Source organism: Manis javanica, chromosome 6 (genome assembly GCF_040802235.1).
Source record: "Manis javanica isolate MJ-LG chromosome 6, MJ_LKY, whole genome shotgun sequence".
NCBI classification, from domain to species: Eukaryota; Metazoa; Chordata; class Mammalia; order Pholidota; family Manidae; genus Manis; species Manis javanica.
In genome coordinates, this window is record NC_133161.1 from 142,637,210 (window position 1) to 142,655,834 (window position 18,625).

Consider the following 18,625-nt stretch of genomic DNA (forward strand, 5'->3'; position numbering starts at 1 on the left):
CACGTGGGAACTGAAGGGTGGTATCTGCACGCCCCGGGCAACTCCTGATGGAAATTCCACGTCCAGAGGCGTCCTGGAGCCCTGGGCTGCACGAGAAGGCCTCCAGCCCCTCTCCAGTACCTGTGGTGATTTTTATACTGGAATCTTTGCTCATGTTGCCCAGCTGGACAATGACGTGGTATTTGCCTCCGGGTTCCAGCTTGCTCAGCGTATACTCCACCGTACTGTTCCGGGACTTGAATTTGTAGTTCCTGTCGCTCTTTCTTATTAGATCTTTAACCGTGATTGCGTACAACTGGGACGAGAAACAGACAACTTCACGGTCATCAGGAACCCGGCATGTTTTAGAGCCCCAAAGTCTGACCCTGTTCTTTAGAAAAGCCTTTGGGGTGGCAAACCCACTTTAAAAGGTCAGGGAAGGGGGTACAGAAGGACAAAGGAGGGGTAAAGCAAGAGAACGGCCGGGAATAATGGAGAGGTGACAAGTGCAAAGGGGGCACCCCCAAGACACTGTCCTTGGCCAGACAGAAACGGGGAAGACCCCCTGCTGAGCTCTAATCATCAGACGTATCTATGTTTCTCACCCCCTTACAGGACCCCCACCCCCTCCAAACCATGCCAAGAATAAAAAAGCTTCCTGGATGCCCAGCTATCTCACCAAGTCCTGGTCAGGAGAATCATACGGGGACTCCCACTTGATGACAATGGAGGTTTTGCCTGTGTGAACCACATGCAGGTGACGGGGGGGCAGCCTGCTGTCTGGGATCATCTTCACCACCACGTAGTCAGAGGACGGCCCTTGGTACGGTACCACGACCCGGACCTGAAACAAATACCACGTGGGCTCGGCAGTCTTCATCAAACCACTTTTTTCAACAAAATAGGGACACATGCACACAATTACAACTTAATTAGTACAAAAAGATACGAAATGTAAAATAATCCCTCACCTACCCCAGGACTCCAATTCCTAGAGGTACTATACTGGTAATAGTTTTTTGGGCTGCCTTCCTTCCATCTATGCACATGAGCACAGACATCTGTGCATATGTGTGTATCGATAGATACATACTTATCTAAGCAGGTGTGGATGCCTGTGTGTGTATGTGTAGCCTATTTTTCTTAAAAAGTTTTTTACACAAATGAGAAAACATTGCACATGTTATTATGTTCTTCATGTCGTCCACTTTGTAATACAGCTTAGAGATTTTTCTGTTAGGAATTGTTGTATCTCTTTTGGATGATTGCCCTGTATTCTGTTGCAGGGATAAGCCACAATATTTTTACTCAATCCCTCTCTTAATAGACATTTGTTTCATATGTTTTGTTATTACAAGCAGTAGTGTACCAAACACCTTTTTCAATGTATCTCAGCACACATGTGAAAGTATGTAGGCTGAAGTTCTATACACATGCCAGCAAAAGCTTTCATCTACTCCTGAGACCCACTGGCCAACATCTCAGTCCTCCACAATGGAGCCACATAGGTAAGTGGCTGTTCCTTTTGTTTCAAGCAGGAACCTGACGGCTGTGCTGCAGAGGAACTACCCTCCCATCACGTGCACGGATCCTGGAATTCACACCTCCAGCCCCCTGGGTCCTGGGTCTGTGCTGGGAGCCGAGGCATGAAGACATCCCTTAAAGGAGCAGAAACTCCTCTGGATTCTCCAGGAAACTCACCAGAAACAAATACTGCTCATCCCTGCTGACGATAATGGTTTTGTTGTGGAGTGAAGTAGTCAAGCTGTTCGGCTGGCGATAGAGGTCAAGAAAGGACGTGGCATAGAAAATACCATAAACCTGGTACAAGGAGAGAAAGGAAAAAGAAGTCAGCTCAACAGCCAGTGGCCTCATCTCTTCAAATTCCTAATGTAAGCCTCTGGGAACCACTTCAGAAGAGCTGAGAGATGTCTTCACTCGACATTTATTTCATCAGCATTAGAGAAGGCCCAGTGAGCCAGGCACTGTGTTCGTACCTACAAAGATGAATACGCTACTGTAGTCTCTGCCCTCAAAGAGCTCATTTTTGAGGAAATATGCACAGAGAAGAAAAACAAGATACAATTGTAAAGTAGCAAATACACAATGTTAGATGGCATATTAAAAGACTGCATGATGAACTAGGTAACAAAGTAGGGGAGGGGTGTCCCCAGGACAGGGTGGCACTCTACCAGGTGAGGCACAGATGGGGATGCTGCATGCATGTGCTGAGTGGGGCAGGAAGTAGCGTGGATTTGTGGGGGGGCGGGGGTGCAGCAGGGCAGACACTGGCAGCTGCTCAGGAGACACCCATTCTTGTTTCCTCCCAAGGAGAATCCTGGTTCTTAGAATTGCTACCTGGAAAAAAGTCTCCATTTCCCACCCCCCCTTGAAGCCTGTGCAGGCCAAGGAATGAAGTTCTGAGCAGAGATGTAAGCGGAAGTGTCCTGCGGGACCCTTGTGAGGCTGTTAAACAAAGGGATGAGCCTTCATTGCCGTGGCCTGGAATACTGATGACAGTGTGGCTCCACGAGGCCACCCGGACTGAGAGGTGACCTTGAAGATGGACGCTACAGGGTGCCAGCCTGGGTCCACATCACGCCATTCTGCCGCTGTGGAAGCCCTGGGCTGCTGACCTCCAGCCTTCTTCTATTAGGAGGAACATAAACTGTTAAAGCCACGGTGACTTTCAGTTCCTTTCATATGCAGCCGCTCTTACCCTTAATTGATACACGGTGGGAAACAGTTTAAAGCAGAGAAGGGAGAATCTTTTTTTAATCAAAGTATAGTTGACATATAATAGGATGTGATTTTCGGGGGTACAACATAGTGATTTGACAATTACATACATTATGAGGTGCACACCATGTAAGTATAGTTACCATCTGTCATCATATAAAGTTATTATAATATTATTGGCTATATTCTCTAGGCTGTACTTTTCATCCCTCTGACTTATTTATTTTATTATTGGAAGTCTGTACCTCTTGATCCCCCTCACCTGTCTCGCCCATCCCACACCCCCCTCCCCAAGAGGAATTTGATGGCACTCATAGCCAGGGGTAGAGGCTGCAGGGGTTCACAGTGGGAGGGTGCGTGCTGAGGAAGCTTTCTTTGCAAGGCAGAATCAAAGAACATTTCCTCCAACAGTGTATGAGCAGGTAAGACAGAGAAGTTGACGAAAATCGTACAAGTCTGGAGAAGTCATGGGAATGATGAGAACTCATCAGGGATGTGCAAAGGGATTTCAGAGCCCCAGCTGACCCCGAATTTCCCTCTAACCCTGTTCGGCAGCCAGGAATGCAGAGAGGGAAGCATGGACAGGAGAGAGGAAGGGAGGCCCCAAGGGCCGAAACTGGGAGGAGGTGAGCAAAGGGAATTTGGGGACTTAGGGATTGGAAAGCAAATGTGAATTAAGCAGGAACAGGGGGCAAGAGGGAGCGCAAAGAACCTCTACACGAGAGCAGCAAGGACACTGGAATTGCCCAGGGGGAAGGGTCGGGGAGCATCGCCTAAGGCGGGGAGGGCCTGCGGGACCTTGTTGACTGCGCGGATTTCTCACCATGCCCAGCCGCCAGGGGGAGTCCCTGAGCACAGGAACGTGCGGCCTTCTTCGCACCTGTTCAAAGCAAACAGCGCAGGCATTTTCACACACTTGGCCAGGGTGTGCGAAAGGATGCTGGGCCTGGGAAAGAAGGTGCCCCAAAACTGACCAAGAGCATAGCTTGTGTCTGGGTGAGAAAGGAGGAAACAGCAACAGAGAAGAAAGCCCCAAGGCCATCCAGTGGCCCAGCATCAGGACATGGTCCAAACTCGCACTGCAGGGGTCACCCTGGCTGACTCACCACATTCCTGGGACCGGTCCAGGTGCATTCCACCGCAGTCTGATTGATGGCCTTGGCTTTGAGGCTGGGAGCAGGTGGGCGGTCTCCCTTGGTCAGGACATGCTCAAATGCCAGAGGACTATCCCCTAAGTCAGTCTTGGCCCAGGCAGAAATCTCATAGGACGTGTGAGCTGTCAGATTGCCAACTGTGAAAGCAGGAACAGGGAGATACCAGGAGGGAGCTGGGGGTGTCACTCAAGAATGTGTGTCTTGACACACATACCCTGTTTTTCTCAAATGTAAGCTCTCAATTGAAGTGAGTCCAACATGTTGTAGGATTTTCACTATTTTCCGAATTCATTTAGGTGTTATTTATTGATGACTACCACTCATAATACACTGAGGGGCACTGGGTAATGTCTTTTTTTTTTTTTTTTTTTGAGAGAAGGCATCTCTCATATTTATTGATCAAATGGTTGTTAACAACAATAAAATTCAGTATAGGGGGGTCAATACTCAATGCACAATCATTAATCCATCTCAAGCCTAATTCTCATCAGTCTCCAGTCTTCTGAAGCATAATGAACAAGTTCTTACATGGTGAACGAATTCTTACATTGTGAATAAGTTCTTACATGGTGAACAGTACAAGGGCATTCATCACAGAAACTTTCGGTTTTGATCATGCATTATGAACTATAAACAATCAGGTGAAATATGAATATTCGTTTGATTTTTATACTTGATTTATACGTGGATCCCACATTTCTCCCTTTATTATTATTATTATTTTTATTTTTAATAAAATGCTGAAGTGGTAGGTAGATGCAAGATAAAGGTAGAAAACATAGTTTAGTGCTGTAAGCGAGCAAATGTAGATGATCAGGTGTGTGCCTGTAGACTATGTGTTAATCCGAGCTAGACAAGGGCAATAAAACATCCACGGATGCAGAAGATTTCTCTCAAAACAGGGGGGGTGAGGGTTTAAGCTTCACCACTGTTGATCCCCAATTTCTCACCTGATGGCCCCCCTGTGAGTAATGTCTTTTAAAGATGCCCATTTCTGGGGATATAAATCAGTACAACACTCCTGGAGAGCCATCTGGCCTTATGTTAAGGGTCTTGAAATTCTTCATATCCTTCAATCCAGAAGTCCCAGGGAGTCAGAGATGGGCTCAAAAAATGTGTGGAACATGATTGTCCATCACAGTGTTTGTTATGGTAAAAAAACACTGTACATAACCTGCCTGTCTAACAACAGAACAACAGTTAAACAATGTGCATTCCATGAACTGTTATGCTGCTACTGAAAGTTGTTTCTTAGACTATTTAATGAGACTAGAAAATTCTCATAACTTCATGTTAAATTAAAAAGGCAAGATATAGAACTATATATAGAACTATTATTCCAATTTTATAAAAAAAAGACATAGATCAGCAAAGAGAAAAAAATACTAACTTGGGAGAGATCCAAAATGGAGAGGGTCCCTGGGAAGTGAGATTGTAGGAAATGTAAAATTTTCGTTATAGTTTTTTTGTTTTCTCAGTTTTCTGTAATAAGCATGTGCCCCCTTTCTAATCAGGGGAAATGTTATTAAAAACTAAAAGAACAGTTGTTATAACAAAGGGGAGGGTTCTAAGAGGACAGCCTTTGGACTCAGAAGGCTGCGGGTTCAAGGCCTGACACACCACTTGGAGGTGGTATAACCAAGGGTGAAGTGTTGATACTCTCTGAGTCCCTCTCCTAGTTTATAAGGTGGAGAAAGATAACAGCACTCATAGCAGCTGGCTGTAGTGGGGATTTAAAGGAAAGGCTTATAAAGTGCCTGGCATGATGCCTGGCACTGAGTAAGAGCAAGCCCTACGTGCACTCCAGGCAGCAGCTACTGTTCCCGAGTCTGCCAATTCTGTTGATGCAACACTGAGGCATGGAGTTCACAGCCTGAAGGATTAGAAAGACATGGGTTCTGATACCAGCTCTGCCACCTTCTGAGGGAATTGCTTAATCTCTGAAGCTCGGTGTCTCTCCCATAAAACGAGCATATCCCTCAGAATTAGCACAGAAGCTATGAAAAACAATGCACGCAGAGGAACTGAGTGACCGCCTGCACACAGTAGGTGCTCAATGTTATTTTTACTCTTGTACAACCTCCTCAAGCAACCGTCAGTTTCCAAAAACAGAGAAAGGTAGGAATAGAGCACCTGTGAGCAATGAAAACCTGACTGAAGAAAGTACTTTGCAAAGAAACTAGAAGGAGAGAGGAAGAAAGCCTTGCATGATTCTCAACATCCCTAGGCAGCCTCCGGCCAAGGAGAGTTCTATGGAAATAAAATTCTTCCTTTAGCCCATTTTCAGATAGGAGAATTTTAGCTGAGACTCACTATCTGCACAGATACAAGAGGGATTCGACTCCTTCCTTCCTTCCTCCATGCAGATCTTCGACAAACATTGGCGGAACACCTGTCATGCACGGGCCCGTGTCACCTGACACTGGCAGAGGATGAGAGAACCAGGCCAGAAACAGGTAACTAAATCTTGGAACTTTCCTTTGCAACTGGAAAATCATCCGAAGAGGGTTCATCTATTTTCTTTCCAGGTTTTCCTCCTTTTAAGCCTCCCACTTCCATTAAGAGCCTTCAGGTTAGAAGGGGGTTTGAGGGACCACCCAGTGGGTCCCCCACCTGGAGTCAGGAGTCATGGGCAGAAGGCAGCAGAGCAGACCCCCACAAGGACAGCTGCAGAAAGCACCGCCTTCCTCCTGCCACCCACACCCCGACTTGCTCCGCGCTATTGATTACCTTTGTGTGACAATATGCTCCCCCGGAAGTTCAAAGTTCTCTTCTCTTGTTTGTGGGTGTCGAATGTCCAGAAAAGGTTCACCACATAGCCATTCACCTGCCCAGAACCAAAAAACATGTGACAGGATCAGAGCACAGTCCCGTAGCTCACCAAGCACAAAAGGCACCCCTTTCCCACTGATTCTTCAGGAATCTCATTTCTTACAATGGACAGGTGGTTTCCTTTGACCTGTAAACTAGCTCCAACCTGTGCTGTCACTGAATATTTAGATTCCACCTACTTCTAAAAATCACATGAGACCATGTATCGTACAAAAGAGATTCAATGGAACAAAAAAATATTAATGCGGACAAAAAGGACGGAGAACCAGGTCATCAAGGCAGAAAGAGGAAAAGCTGAAAAGATACTCAGGTCTGGGCAATTAAGGCTAAATCTTAGTTCAGGTGGTCCCTGCAGTCAAGGCCAAGTGGTCAACACAAAGGGGCCTGGGTAGATCTCATTGTCTAACAGGGGCAGATATACCCACGCGACAGGAAAGACGACCTCTCCCAATTGCTGAGCTCATAGAATTGGTCTAAAGATCTTGAATGGTGGGATAATGAAGATCATTAAAATGTCTTCACAACCAAAGACTATACGGACAAGGCCCCCCTAAGGCCACGCCTTGCACCCTGCCTCTGTAGCCAAGGGCATCATGCCAACACATCGTAGTTCAATAAATGGCACGAGGACTCTGAGGGCTGTCTGTCCCACAGCAACTTCATGACAGGGAGGGAAGTGAGGAGCAACAGTGAAGGAGGGATGCTGGGGAAGGCGGATCCCCACCGGAGAAACCACACGGAATGCAGTGGGGCTGGCTGTGCGGGCGGGCCGAGCCAAGGGCCCGGGGCTGCTGGCAGAGGAAGGTTCCCAGTGGAGGCGAGTGGGCATGTCTCCCAGGAGTTTGACCCTCTCGCCAGGCTCTCCCCTCCACTGTAGGAACTTCTGCATTAGCGCTTAGCGCCAGGAAATCCAATAAAGCTGAAAATTACAGGGCGTACATATTCTGTTAACACCAACTCTTTATTTGCACTGTAGCTGTGAACCATTTAATTATATGGTTAAAAAAAAAAAAGACACCAGGCTGAGGCAGAATAATTACATGTGAGGCCTTGAGTCGTTCTTCGTCGGGGAGGGAACCAGCCCAGCTGTGGGAGCGCGGCTTCCCGGGGCCGAGGCCCGCGTGTCTACCTCACTGGGCTCTGCTGCGCTGGTTCCCGTACAAAGGAAAGCCCTGCCCAGTGGCTATTTGGAATTTCCACATTACCTTGATGTCGCTATCCATGCTCAGGGTGAAGCTCAGCGAATTTTCACCATAGCTGTCAATGCGGATCCTCGGTGGCGGGATCACTGAAAATGAAAAGCGAATCACAAAGAGAAGCCACGTGGTCCAAGTGAGGAAGGCAGAAGGTCACAGTTTTCAACTCAACAGACACAGCCGCCTTTCGGTTGGGCAAGAAAGGACATCGCTTGGGCTGTTTTTACTGTCTGCGTCCTGCAGCCGAGGTCGGCCCCCCAGCTGCCTGGTGAACACATAAGTATCTTGGCTCTGTCAGCTGTCCTGGCCATTGGGGGGAGCAGAGGGTCCCTTATGTAAATGCCCCCAAACAGCCAGCTTCCCACCTGGTCCTGAAAGGTGCGGGGCACAGGGAGAGCCACCCCTGTGGGTGCCAGTGAAGTCCTGGCAGCCTCGAGTCCTTTCTGAAAGCTACCTGACAACAGGAGAAATCCTAAGTCCTAAGTTGTACATGTATGTGTGGCAAAATGGAAAGATGGTGGCCTCTGCAGTCTGGCGGACTTGACACTTAGCCAACTGTGTAACCTGGGGCAGGTTCTCTCTCCTCACTGAGCCTGGAGATAGTGTCTATATTTCACAGAGGTGGGGAAATCCACTAAAATAATATATGTGAAATGTCTCGCCCTCAGCTGCTGCTCCCCTTTCTCCCCCTTTCCAATAAAGTCCCACCTCAGCCAGATGAAAGAACTGGTCGGTCACTGGCATTCTTGGGAAGACCTGAGCTCAAGCTAAGAGCAAGGGGACAAGGAGAGAGCAGGAGTCCAATCAGACCCTGCTCGGTTCAAGCAATGAGCACCCTGCTTGTCATTTTGAAGGTCGGCCCACCGGCAAGCTGACCGTGCCCTGCCGGGGCACCCTGACGCGGCTGGACGGGATCCATGTTATCAGGAGGTGATTTAATGTCTGATGACAACCTGCATATTAGACCCTCAGCACAGGTGCATGCCTCAGACCCAGGCGAGGCAAGAGAGACTCAAAGCAGCAGATAAGACTTGGTGGCGTAAGAGATGCACCGAAATGTGGGGGCGCCCCTCCAGAGGCTCAAGCACGAAATGAAAGGGGGCTTGAGGAAAGTGCAGGAACCAGGAGAAAGAATGGTAGGAGTTTCGGGCTGTCAACACAGCAAAACAGTCCAGGTGCCGCCACAAAGCCGACCTGAATTATAATCACGGGGGACTGGAGGCAGGTCAAGCTTCTCCAAATCTGTCTCCTCAGCCACGAAATGAGTGTAACATCCTTACAGGCTTGATAAGGATTGAGAGAGAGCAATCCATGTGAAACAACAAGCACTGGGCTTAGTACACGAGAAGTGCTCACAACCGGTGGCTTTTCTCATTGTTACTATTAACCCACTGTGTTCGCGAATTAACGCGGAGCTTCTGGTGATGCCACAGCCGCTCTGTCCTTGTCTTCTTAACGTTACTGAGACACAAGGTCGCAGACCTATCACAACACACGCTTTCGGACTCAGCACACATTTGTAAGAATAGAAATAGGTTAGCATAAGCGTAGCTATCTTAAGGGCCTAGAAGCCATTTTCTGAGTATGTGACTTAGAAAGAAAAACTGGAACTGGGTAAGGCCTTGAAAAACAAGTTAATCCTGAACACCAGGTGGTGGGCAGCTGTGGCCTTTAGTCAGCTAACCTTGGTCAGCTAATCTGACATACCAAGTTTATCGTGCAGAACCTCCCTGACAATTGAGGGGTGGTCTTATCTTGCTCCTGCCTAACTCCAGGATGTATGTCTTGCAAGAATAATGTGCAGCTGTGGAAAATTACTATGAGTTAAGTGTTTTGAAAATGCTATATAAACCCTTGGCTTTGAGTGCTCGGGGTCCTTGTTGAAACCCGCTGTGTCGGGCAGACACTTGGACCCCAGCTAGCTGGAATAATAAACCTCTTGCTTGTTGCATTGATCTGCTGTGGCCTTCGTCTCCTCACTGGGGGGAAGCGCAGACCGGAATAAGGCCGTTGGGTCTTACACCTTCAGCACATACCCTAACCAAACCCCTGTGAGGAGCTGAGGTTCAGTCATCAAAATCATGCAAGTTTAAGAGAAACAGCCACCTGCTGAGATTTTCAAATGCAGGTAGGAAAGTTTAGGGTTCCTTTTCCTTACGCTGACCTTCAATGCCCCTTCTTCTTAGCATGTGCTGGCAGTAGGTTTCGACCGATTTTGTAGAGGGAGCTGGTAACAGTCGAGGGGAATGTGAATTCAGTATACTTTTTCCAAGCCCCACAAGCACCCTGCTGCAAAGACTGGCTGGCTCACTGAGTCTGGCTGCCTCCTGCCCTGACCTCTATGAGCCCCAATTTTAAAAGTGACCAGAGAGTGGCTCTCCACAGCCCAGAGCCCATTTCTCACAGGTTAAAGTAAAATCTCCCCATCACATTCCAAGAGACCCTTCTGGCTTTAATACTAACAAGTCCAGAAACGAAAGCCCCAAGTGCCAAGGCTCAGAGGAGGAAAATCCCTCAGGAAGATGAGTCTGTGCCCCAGTGTGCCAGAGCCTTCATTCTAGCTGCTTCCATTCACTCATTCACCAGCTCCTATCCAACACCAGTGACAGTGGGAAGCAGACCAGCTCTCTGCCTTCATGAGACACACACGTGCAAGACGAAGCGCCAGGCCCTCTGCGCACTGCACGGTGAGCACATCTCAGCCCAGGAGAAGCAGGGGGTGCTGGGGTTAGGGCCACAAGCTGTGGAGTCAGGAGGATCGGGTTCCAACCCCGGCTCTGTCACTTACCGACTGTGTGCCTAGCCACATAACCCCTCCCAGGTCCTTATCTCTTCTAAGAGTTTCTCTGAAGGTTCAACAAGATGAGCCGATGTATGCAGAGCAGCGAGCACTCCAGAATGCCCAGCCCCTGGCAGGCAGCCAGTCCTAACATCAGCTCTAGTGCTAGAAACTACCACCCACACGTGACTCGTCAGGGCCACTGAGGAAACAGCAAGTGTCAGCGTGACACACGCTTGAAGACACTCGCAGTGAACATGGAAAAAATCACCTTTAGCTTTAGTGAAGGGAAGGACTCCTATTTGGGATATTTGTTGGATATTTTGAGTATTGTGCATGGATAGAAAAGCTGGGCAGGATGGCCTCTGGAAGTCCCTTTGTATGTTTGCACTATGAGAAATGCTCAGTTCAAGCAGGAGGAATACATTCGCCAGTCACCTGAAGACGTTGTAACCAAAGTACTAACTGGAGACACCCAGAAAGGTGGACGTGTCAGGGGAAGGAGGTTGAGGGACATTTTCTAGTCTTTGCTTCCTGAAAATGATTTCCAAAGGGTTTCTGTCTCCTCTAAATCTGCAAATGCTGGGATCATTTACCTTTTCCTTTTACGGTGGTAATGGATTTAGAGTCGCTCCAGTTTCCTATCCCGCGACTAGTCACTGCAGCCACCTTTTCAAATCAGAATGTGAATTAGTACGAAATACAGGCAATATGCCATACAGCAAGCATTCTGAATGAGCTAGAGGGGTGAGACTTTGGCAATGAGGGTGGAAAAAATTATATGCAAAGGGATCCAGGATATTCAGAGGACCCAGAGACTGAAATAACAGGAGGAAAGAGATGATGGGACCGAGCCTAGATAAAGGGAATTGTGACAGTGCAAGATTATGAAATGTCCATTGAACAACTGATGTCAAGGTTGTTCTTAAGGGTAAGGGTGTGATAGTGTGTGTGTTACCATACATATACACATACACATACATGGAAAAGGAGATTGAGGAAATGATCAATGTATGTACTTAAGGGTCTCAACAAACACGATTTGTGCAAAATCTCCTTTCTGCTAAAGATATAGAACTTTCACAAGATCTGCATGATATCAGCTGATAAATGCCACTTATCATAGCTTGCATCACACTGCAGCCAGAGATAAGCAGAAAAGAGGTGGGTATAGAAGTGTAGGAGCTGGAATGCTAGCAGAATATCAGAGGTAAAAGCTGGTAAAGCTGCATTACGATTGGTGCTCAGGGAAGTCTGCTTTCCAGTCTGTGGCACTGGTTTAGGAGCTTAAAAGAATTATGACCTCCCAGAGCAAGGCTGGGCACCTAGCAGGCCACTAAAAAGGATCTCATAAAGGGGAGCATGGAGCTCTCATGAGAAGGCACCCATCTCCCTATGTTCTAAGACTGCCCAGACGGCTGAAATGGGTGCTAACACTCACTCTGACAGTGTATGGCGTGTTGACCAGCAAGTTCTTTATTTCTGTAGAGTTACTAGCAGCCCTCTGGGAGGCCCACATCTTGGAACCACTCCGGCTATATTCTACCTAAAGCAAAAAGAAAAAGATATTAGTAACAGGTAACCTAAGGGGCTGCGGCATCCTGATGCCTTACAAGGAGACAGGAGGACAGAGGGGAGATGAGATGCAAAATGTCCTAATGGATGGGTCATTACTTACAAGGCTATATACCTCATAAGTCCTGGTCATACAGAACACGCTTCTGTTCTAACAGACCCAGAAATCTATGCACACCAGCACACCTGCCAACTCCCAGAAGGAACTTACAATATACTCTCGAATAAGGCCATTGGTGTGGGCCGGAGGGGTCCACTGGCCCTCAATCATGCCTTCCACTTCTCTGTGCGGCCACAGCTGGAGATTTCGAGGAGCATCTGGCACTGGAAAAGAGGTAAGCTGGAGTTAAAACCCATGTGATCCCGCTCAGCTGGAGGACTTTCCCTGAGCCCAAAACAAGGACAAGAAAGAATCTAGAGTCGGGGGTGGGACCCGTCCACCAGGAGAGGCTGTTGGCTTGGTTTTCACACTGACAAAAACCTTTCTTTTCTTCCAGAATGCAAGGGGTGCTGAACACACACGGGTCACAGCTTAGTCGAGTCTGACGTAGGGCTGTGCTCACAGGGCTGCGTGACGAAATCACCTGGGCAGGTGGAGTGACCAGTGGCCATGGGCCTTCAACACTGAGATATTAATTGTCAAGGGCAGGGCCTGCTACCTTGACCTGTCACACAACCAGAGAACCGTGGGCCTGATTACAAAGAAACAAGACTTACTTTCCAACAGTACAAACGTCTACATCCAGAACAGTGAGAAAGAATTCCTATTGTTTAAGCCACCTCGCCTGTGGTACTTTGTCATGGCTGCCCAGCCAACTGAGACAATGAATATTCATCAACAATTAATGACTGCCAGCCCTTCAAGGACTCATCTCTGAATCCCCAATATCTAACATAGAACCTGAGCGACAGTAGGGGCTCAGCTAGTACCTGTGGGAAGAAAGTCACAGACGGTGTTCCAGGTCATCAGGAGTTTAGCCAAGCCGCTCTGTGACATCACTGCCTCGGCATCTATTTTGTTTGGCCCAGTGGCCTATGGGGCCTTAAACTGGCATTAACCCCTCATTCAAGTGCATGTCCTAGATAACAATCCTTAGGGTTACTAGCAGATGTGAGTTCCTGATATGAGTTCATCAGTAGCCCTCGTGAGAACAGTCTTTGTCCCCCAGCCTCTAGGGCCTCCCCCTTGTATACCACATGAAGCCTGCCAAGACCCTCTCCTTTTGGTTTGAACTAATCCAGCCCAGGAACCCTAAAACAGGCATGTGCCCTGGGGCTCTGGCTGCTGTCTGCCTGTACCTGCCTTGACCTCCCTATGTGGTGCCTTGAGGGGTGCCACGTACCCCTAGGACTTATGAGTAATAAACGTCTCTATTCCAAGTTTCCCTTGGGGCCTTTGGTTGACCGTCTGACAAGCCAGGGCTCCACGGAACAAATGCTAATCTAACAAAGGCAGACACACAGGTTCTCTTGTTTTGTTTTGTTTAGTACTTCTTGCTTTGTGGCGCTACACGATGCCCCATGCTCATCTGTAGGTGCCCCGCCCCAGGGTGGCATCAGCAACTTCTTCAGGGAGCCTTGGCCCCTTTTGTTGAAGAATGGCATCAGAAACCTACAGCTAGCTGTGCTCACCGCTGCCCAAGTGTCAGCTCTCGGGGCCTTCTCAGCTGACAAAGCACAGGCATATGTGACCTGTTGCATATACAGGGGTCTATAGATATTTCATATGTGACCATCTGCAAGCACGTTTAAGATAAACGAGTGCAAACTGACAGCTCCAAGTGCGACCCAAGTGTAAACATGGGCTCTGATGACAGTTGCAAATGCAAAGTTCACAAAACCGTGGATCAAAGGTCAGCATAACAAACACACCGTCACCCCAATGTCACCTACTGTGAAAGGGGGAGGAAGCAGGGAAGTCTCTAGGACGTGTGAGTTTTGGTAAGCTTCTTTAAAACTTAGCCGCAATACTTCTGCTGTGCCTCATATTTTAATGACAATCATCTCATAAACGCCATTACTGAGACATACCTAGAGATGGACAGTGGAGGCAGTAACTAAATAAAAAATGCAAATGAATGAGATGGGCAGAATCTGAAATTAACTTCTTAGGGTAAAAAAAATGTGACATAGTAAGAATAAATGTTTGACAACTCTGTCGGGACCCTGAAACTAAGCCACAATATTTCTGGAACACATGAGGCACGTGTAATTACGTTCCCACACTCCTGAGCATTCTTAGAAAGCTCTTCAAAAATTCCACATTAGGTCTAGCACGTGTCATCAAAATCGGCCCTGACACTCACGTCCTTCCGGAGTCCGCAGCGTCACGATGTCGTTGGTGTTGTGTGACTTGCTCAGACACTGGACCTGGACTTTGACCTGGTATGTGGTGTCTGGCTTCAAGACTTTTAGTATCGTGTTTGTCTTATTGCTGTGGGTCTCCAGTGTCTTCCAAATGCTCTCTCCAATGACCCTGGCCGACAGAATAAAGATACCATCACATCAAAGCAGCAAGGGGTGGCCAAAATGTCTGACTCAGTTAATGGGAAGCCACTCCATGCCCACAAGAGCTGTGGAGCATCCAGTGGCAAGAAAGACATCATCTTCTTCTCCTGTGGCAAAGAGGGGACCCACCTGTAGTAGACATTGTATACGCAAGAAGCAGAGGGCATTTTCTTGGGCCGCATCCAGGTCAACGTTACATCCCCAGAGAAGTCAGCTGTCCACTGAAGATTCTGTACTTTGTATACAGTCAATTCTTCTACAGAGAAAAAGGGGAAAAGGGAAAGAAAGTGGCACCTTACACATTCTCAGATTTCAAAGGACCCAAGAGCTTCCTTGATCTTTGGCCATCTAGACTGTCAGACCACAATCCTCATCTTATAACATCCCAGAAAAGAATTCAAGCCTTCCTAAACAACCTTTCCCAAGGGGTTCCTATTTCCAGTCATATTTTCCCTTGCATTTCACCTCCTTGTCTGCACTGATTTAATATAGTTTCTCACCAGAGAATGCTACAAGCCCGAGGACAATGTCACACACAGCAGGATCCGGTATTGCTACAAGACTGAATGTTTGTGTCCCCCAAACACGTATGCCTAAACCCGGTCCCCAATGTGACAGTATTAGGAAGCGGGGCCTTTGGGGGTGATTAGGTCACAAGGACAGACCTCATGAATGGTATTAGCATCCTCACAAGAAAGACCCCAGAGAGCTCCCTCCCCACTCCCACTGCATGAGGACACAGAGAAGAGAGGCCTCCGTGACCCAGGAAGCAGGGGCCTTGGGCTTCTAACCTGCAGAGCTGTGAGAAAGAAGGCTCCTGTTTATAAGCCGCCCTGTCTGGGCATTTTGTTACGCAGCCTGCACGGGAGATGACAGCTACTCAACACACTCCAGAGAGGGGCTGAGTCCACGCCCCCTGAGCCCGAGGCGCTGTGTCCCAGGGCTGCACCCACACGAGCTGGCAAGTGCATGGAAAGCCGGGGTAAGACACAGCATCTCCCTAACTGGGATGAGGTCCACGGGAAGCTCGATCAGAGGGACAAGCCTCGCCCCACTGGGTGCTCCAAGACTGGGCAGGAATCTGTTCCATGTCCATGCTGGGAAAACGCCCTGGGAGTGGGAGGCAGAGGCCCTCGCGGAGGCCGAGCGGGTGCCCGGGTGCACTCACCACCGCAGGCCCTCTCATCGCTGCCGTCCGAGCAGTCCAGGAAGCCGTCGCAGCGCTCTGAGAGCAAGACGCAGGCCTCACTGTCCTCACACCTGAACTCCCGGCTCGTACAGGTCAGCGTGCTGTGCGTGGCTGCAACACAGGGGAGGGGCCGTGCTGTGCGGAAGGCTCAGCCTGCGGGGAGAGGGGTCTGTGCCTTCCGAGCCAGCCAGCTTCCACTTCCAAACACGCCTCTGGAACGAGGAAGGGGGTCTCCATGCTGGCACCGCTGTCCCCTGGTGGGACATTAATGACTGGAATCTGCCTTCAGAAGAGTGACGGCTTTGCAGTCAAGCAACCTGGGGCCTAACTCCTGGCTCCATGTGAGCTTAAGCAACAGCCTGAGCGTGAGAGTGCCCAAGTGCAGTTCCCCTACATAAAACTGGGGCAACCTCCCATCCCTTTCGCGTCTACAAGGATCCCGTGAAACGAGCACCTGCCCTGGTGCCTGGAGGACAGCAGGCACCTGCCCCTGCAGGCGCCCCTCCACCACATGGCTGCTAAGCATCCTGGTACCGTCATTAGCTTGCAGCCTGGAAGGACACACTGACTTCTGGTTTGGGTAATGCTAAGAATAACAAGATGAATCACAGCAGTGAGAGGCGTATCTGTCTTCTGTAGTAGCTCCACAGGAAATGAAATAATGCAAACAAAGAGCATCAGTAAGTTAAGAATCACACAACTCTGGTGATGAACCACAATTTGATGTTCAGTTAGTCAGGAAGGTTGATCCCAACTGGCATATGAGAGGCTCCGAAAAGGAAGAGGTGACAATGTATTTGCAAATGATTCCAAAAAGAAGAAAGAAGAGAATGGCTTATGGAAACCAAACCTGCTGCCCCAGGTGGGGCTGGACTTCAGACCTTCCTGATAGAGACTCACACACGCTGGCCCACCCCAGACAGGAAAGGCCATCTCATAACCCAACCCACCAGCAAGAAGGGTCTGAAATCACTCCTGCTTCTCCAGCTCAAGGTGTCCACACCCAATCCCCGTAAAAGGGCTTTGCAGGTGTGATTAAGTCAAAGACCCCAGTGTAGGGAGTTCAGCCTGTGTTATGCAGGTCGGCATGTCCAGTCACCTGGGTCCCTAAAACCTGAGATCCTTTCCTGGCTGTGGTCAGAGAGGAAGATGGAAAGACAGAAGGATCAGGGAGATGGAATCTGGATCAAGCTTTGAAATGGCTTTGAGGAAGAGGGCCCCTCAAAGCTGGAAAAAGCGAGGAAACGGATTCTCTCTTGAAGCCCACAGAGGAAGCAGCCTTGCCCACATCGTGGTTTTAGCCAGGGAGATGCATCAGATTTCTGGCTTACAGAATTATAAGATGATAAACATACATTGTTTTAAGATGTTACGTTTGGGTAATTTGTTACAGGGGCCACAGAAAACTAATACACATGTGAATCTCTACTTGCCCAGACCTCACACTCAAGTTTCTACCTTGGCTTCCTGAGTTCAAGTTGCAATTTCTCTACTAGGACTCGGAATCAAGCCCCTCCTCCCTCTGTTCCCTGCCCCGTGCAAATATGCACACAGTATTCTACATCATGACTGTATCAATAGTAAAAGAAATTGCCAAAGAGACCGCTAATATGCTGTAATGATCTGAGAGTACAGAATCTCAACAGTGATTCTAAATAATCTTCTGGGGAATTCTAAAAAATACAGATTCCTAGGACCTGCCCCCAACCTACGGAAGCAAGGACCTGAAGCTGAGCATGTATAGCGTTTACAGAGCTCCACGGAGCTTCATCAGAATGGCGGGGCTTGAGAACTTCTGTTCTAGAACAAGAACAGGTAATCCTGTTTTCTATCTGAAGCACCGGATCCACTTCTGACAAGCACAGTTTGAGATGTTCGTAGAGAAACTGCATAATGTTCTCATGAGAATAACCAAGACGGTCAAGAGGAAAGCATAAAGGATCCTGGGATATTTCCCTAGAGATGAGAAATACAGGGGCTGGGGGGGAGGGGCACAGTGGAATGTTGGAACAGCTGTCCTCAACTGGTGAGTTTTCACAGGGAAGAAGAATTAAGACTTCTCTGGACGTCTCTAGGGTACGTGTACAGACTTTAGTTAAATGTATTTTTCAAAGAGCTCTCTAAATTTTCAGTGCGAGATGGAAAATACCAAAACCATTTGAGAGGCTTTGTGCAAACTATAATCCCCCATCTCCTGGAAAATCACTGCATTAGTGATCTCTTTTACGCTGAGCTGAAACTGGTTTGCCTTGGGGAGGCTAAGAGGGGAGTTACAGAAAAAATTAAATTATTTAGAAAAGGTTTGAGAATGACTAGCTTAAAAGTATCAGAAGCCAAAGAAGGAATCCATCCATCTGCTGACCCATCCACCCATCTATCCACCCATCATACATACATCTACTCACACATCTATCCATCTATCCATCCACCCATCAACGACCATCCATCTATTTATCCACTCACCCATCCATCCATCTATCCATTTGCCCATCATCCATCTATCTAACCTCTCATCCATCCATCCCTCCACCCACCCATTTATCCATGAATTCAAGGTGGAATTCATCCATCCACCAACTCAACTACCCACCTATTTACCCATCATCCATCCATCCATCAGCCATCCACCCACCCACACATGCATCCATGTACCCACCTACCCATCCACCCAACC

The 18,625-nt window shown here is 48.3% G+C and overlaps 1 protein-coding gene across 3 annotated transcripts in view; it reads right to left on the reverse strand.

Annotated features, from left to right (window-relative positions):
* The window catches only part of SORL1 (sortilin related receptor 1), a 136,407-nt gene that overhangs the window by 11,426 nt on the left and 106,356 nt on the right, over positions 1–18,625 (reverse strand). For all 3 annotated transcript variants that reach the window (XR_005054275.2, XM_073239591.1, XM_036992685.2), the window contains exons 33-44: positions 15,931–16,062; positions 14,892–15,018; positions 14,561–14,730; positions 12,466–12,578; positions 12,121–12,225; positions 11,276–11,348; positions 7,910–7,992; positions 6,603–6,699; positions 3,825–4,009; positions 1,681–1,800; positions 659–823; positions 121–295 (exon numbers count right to left, since the gene is read on the reverse strand). Coding sequence is in view for 2 of the 3 variants with exons in the window: in XM_073239591.1 (XP_073095692.1) it covers positions 121–295; positions 659–823; positions 1,681–1,800; positions 3,825–4,009; positions 6,603–6,699; positions 7,910–7,992; positions 11,276–11,348; positions 12,121–12,225; positions 12,466–12,578; positions 14,561–14,730; positions 14,892–15,018; positions 15,931–16,062 (1,545 nt within the window). In the remaining variant the exon portion in view is untranslated. The remainder of the gene's footprint in view (positions 1–120; positions 296–658; positions 824–1,680; positions 1,801–3,824; positions 4,010–6,602; positions 6,700–7,909; positions 7,993–11,275; positions 11,349–12,120; positions 12,226–12,465; positions 12,579–14,560; positions 14,731–14,891; positions 15,019–15,930; positions 16,063–18,625) is intronic.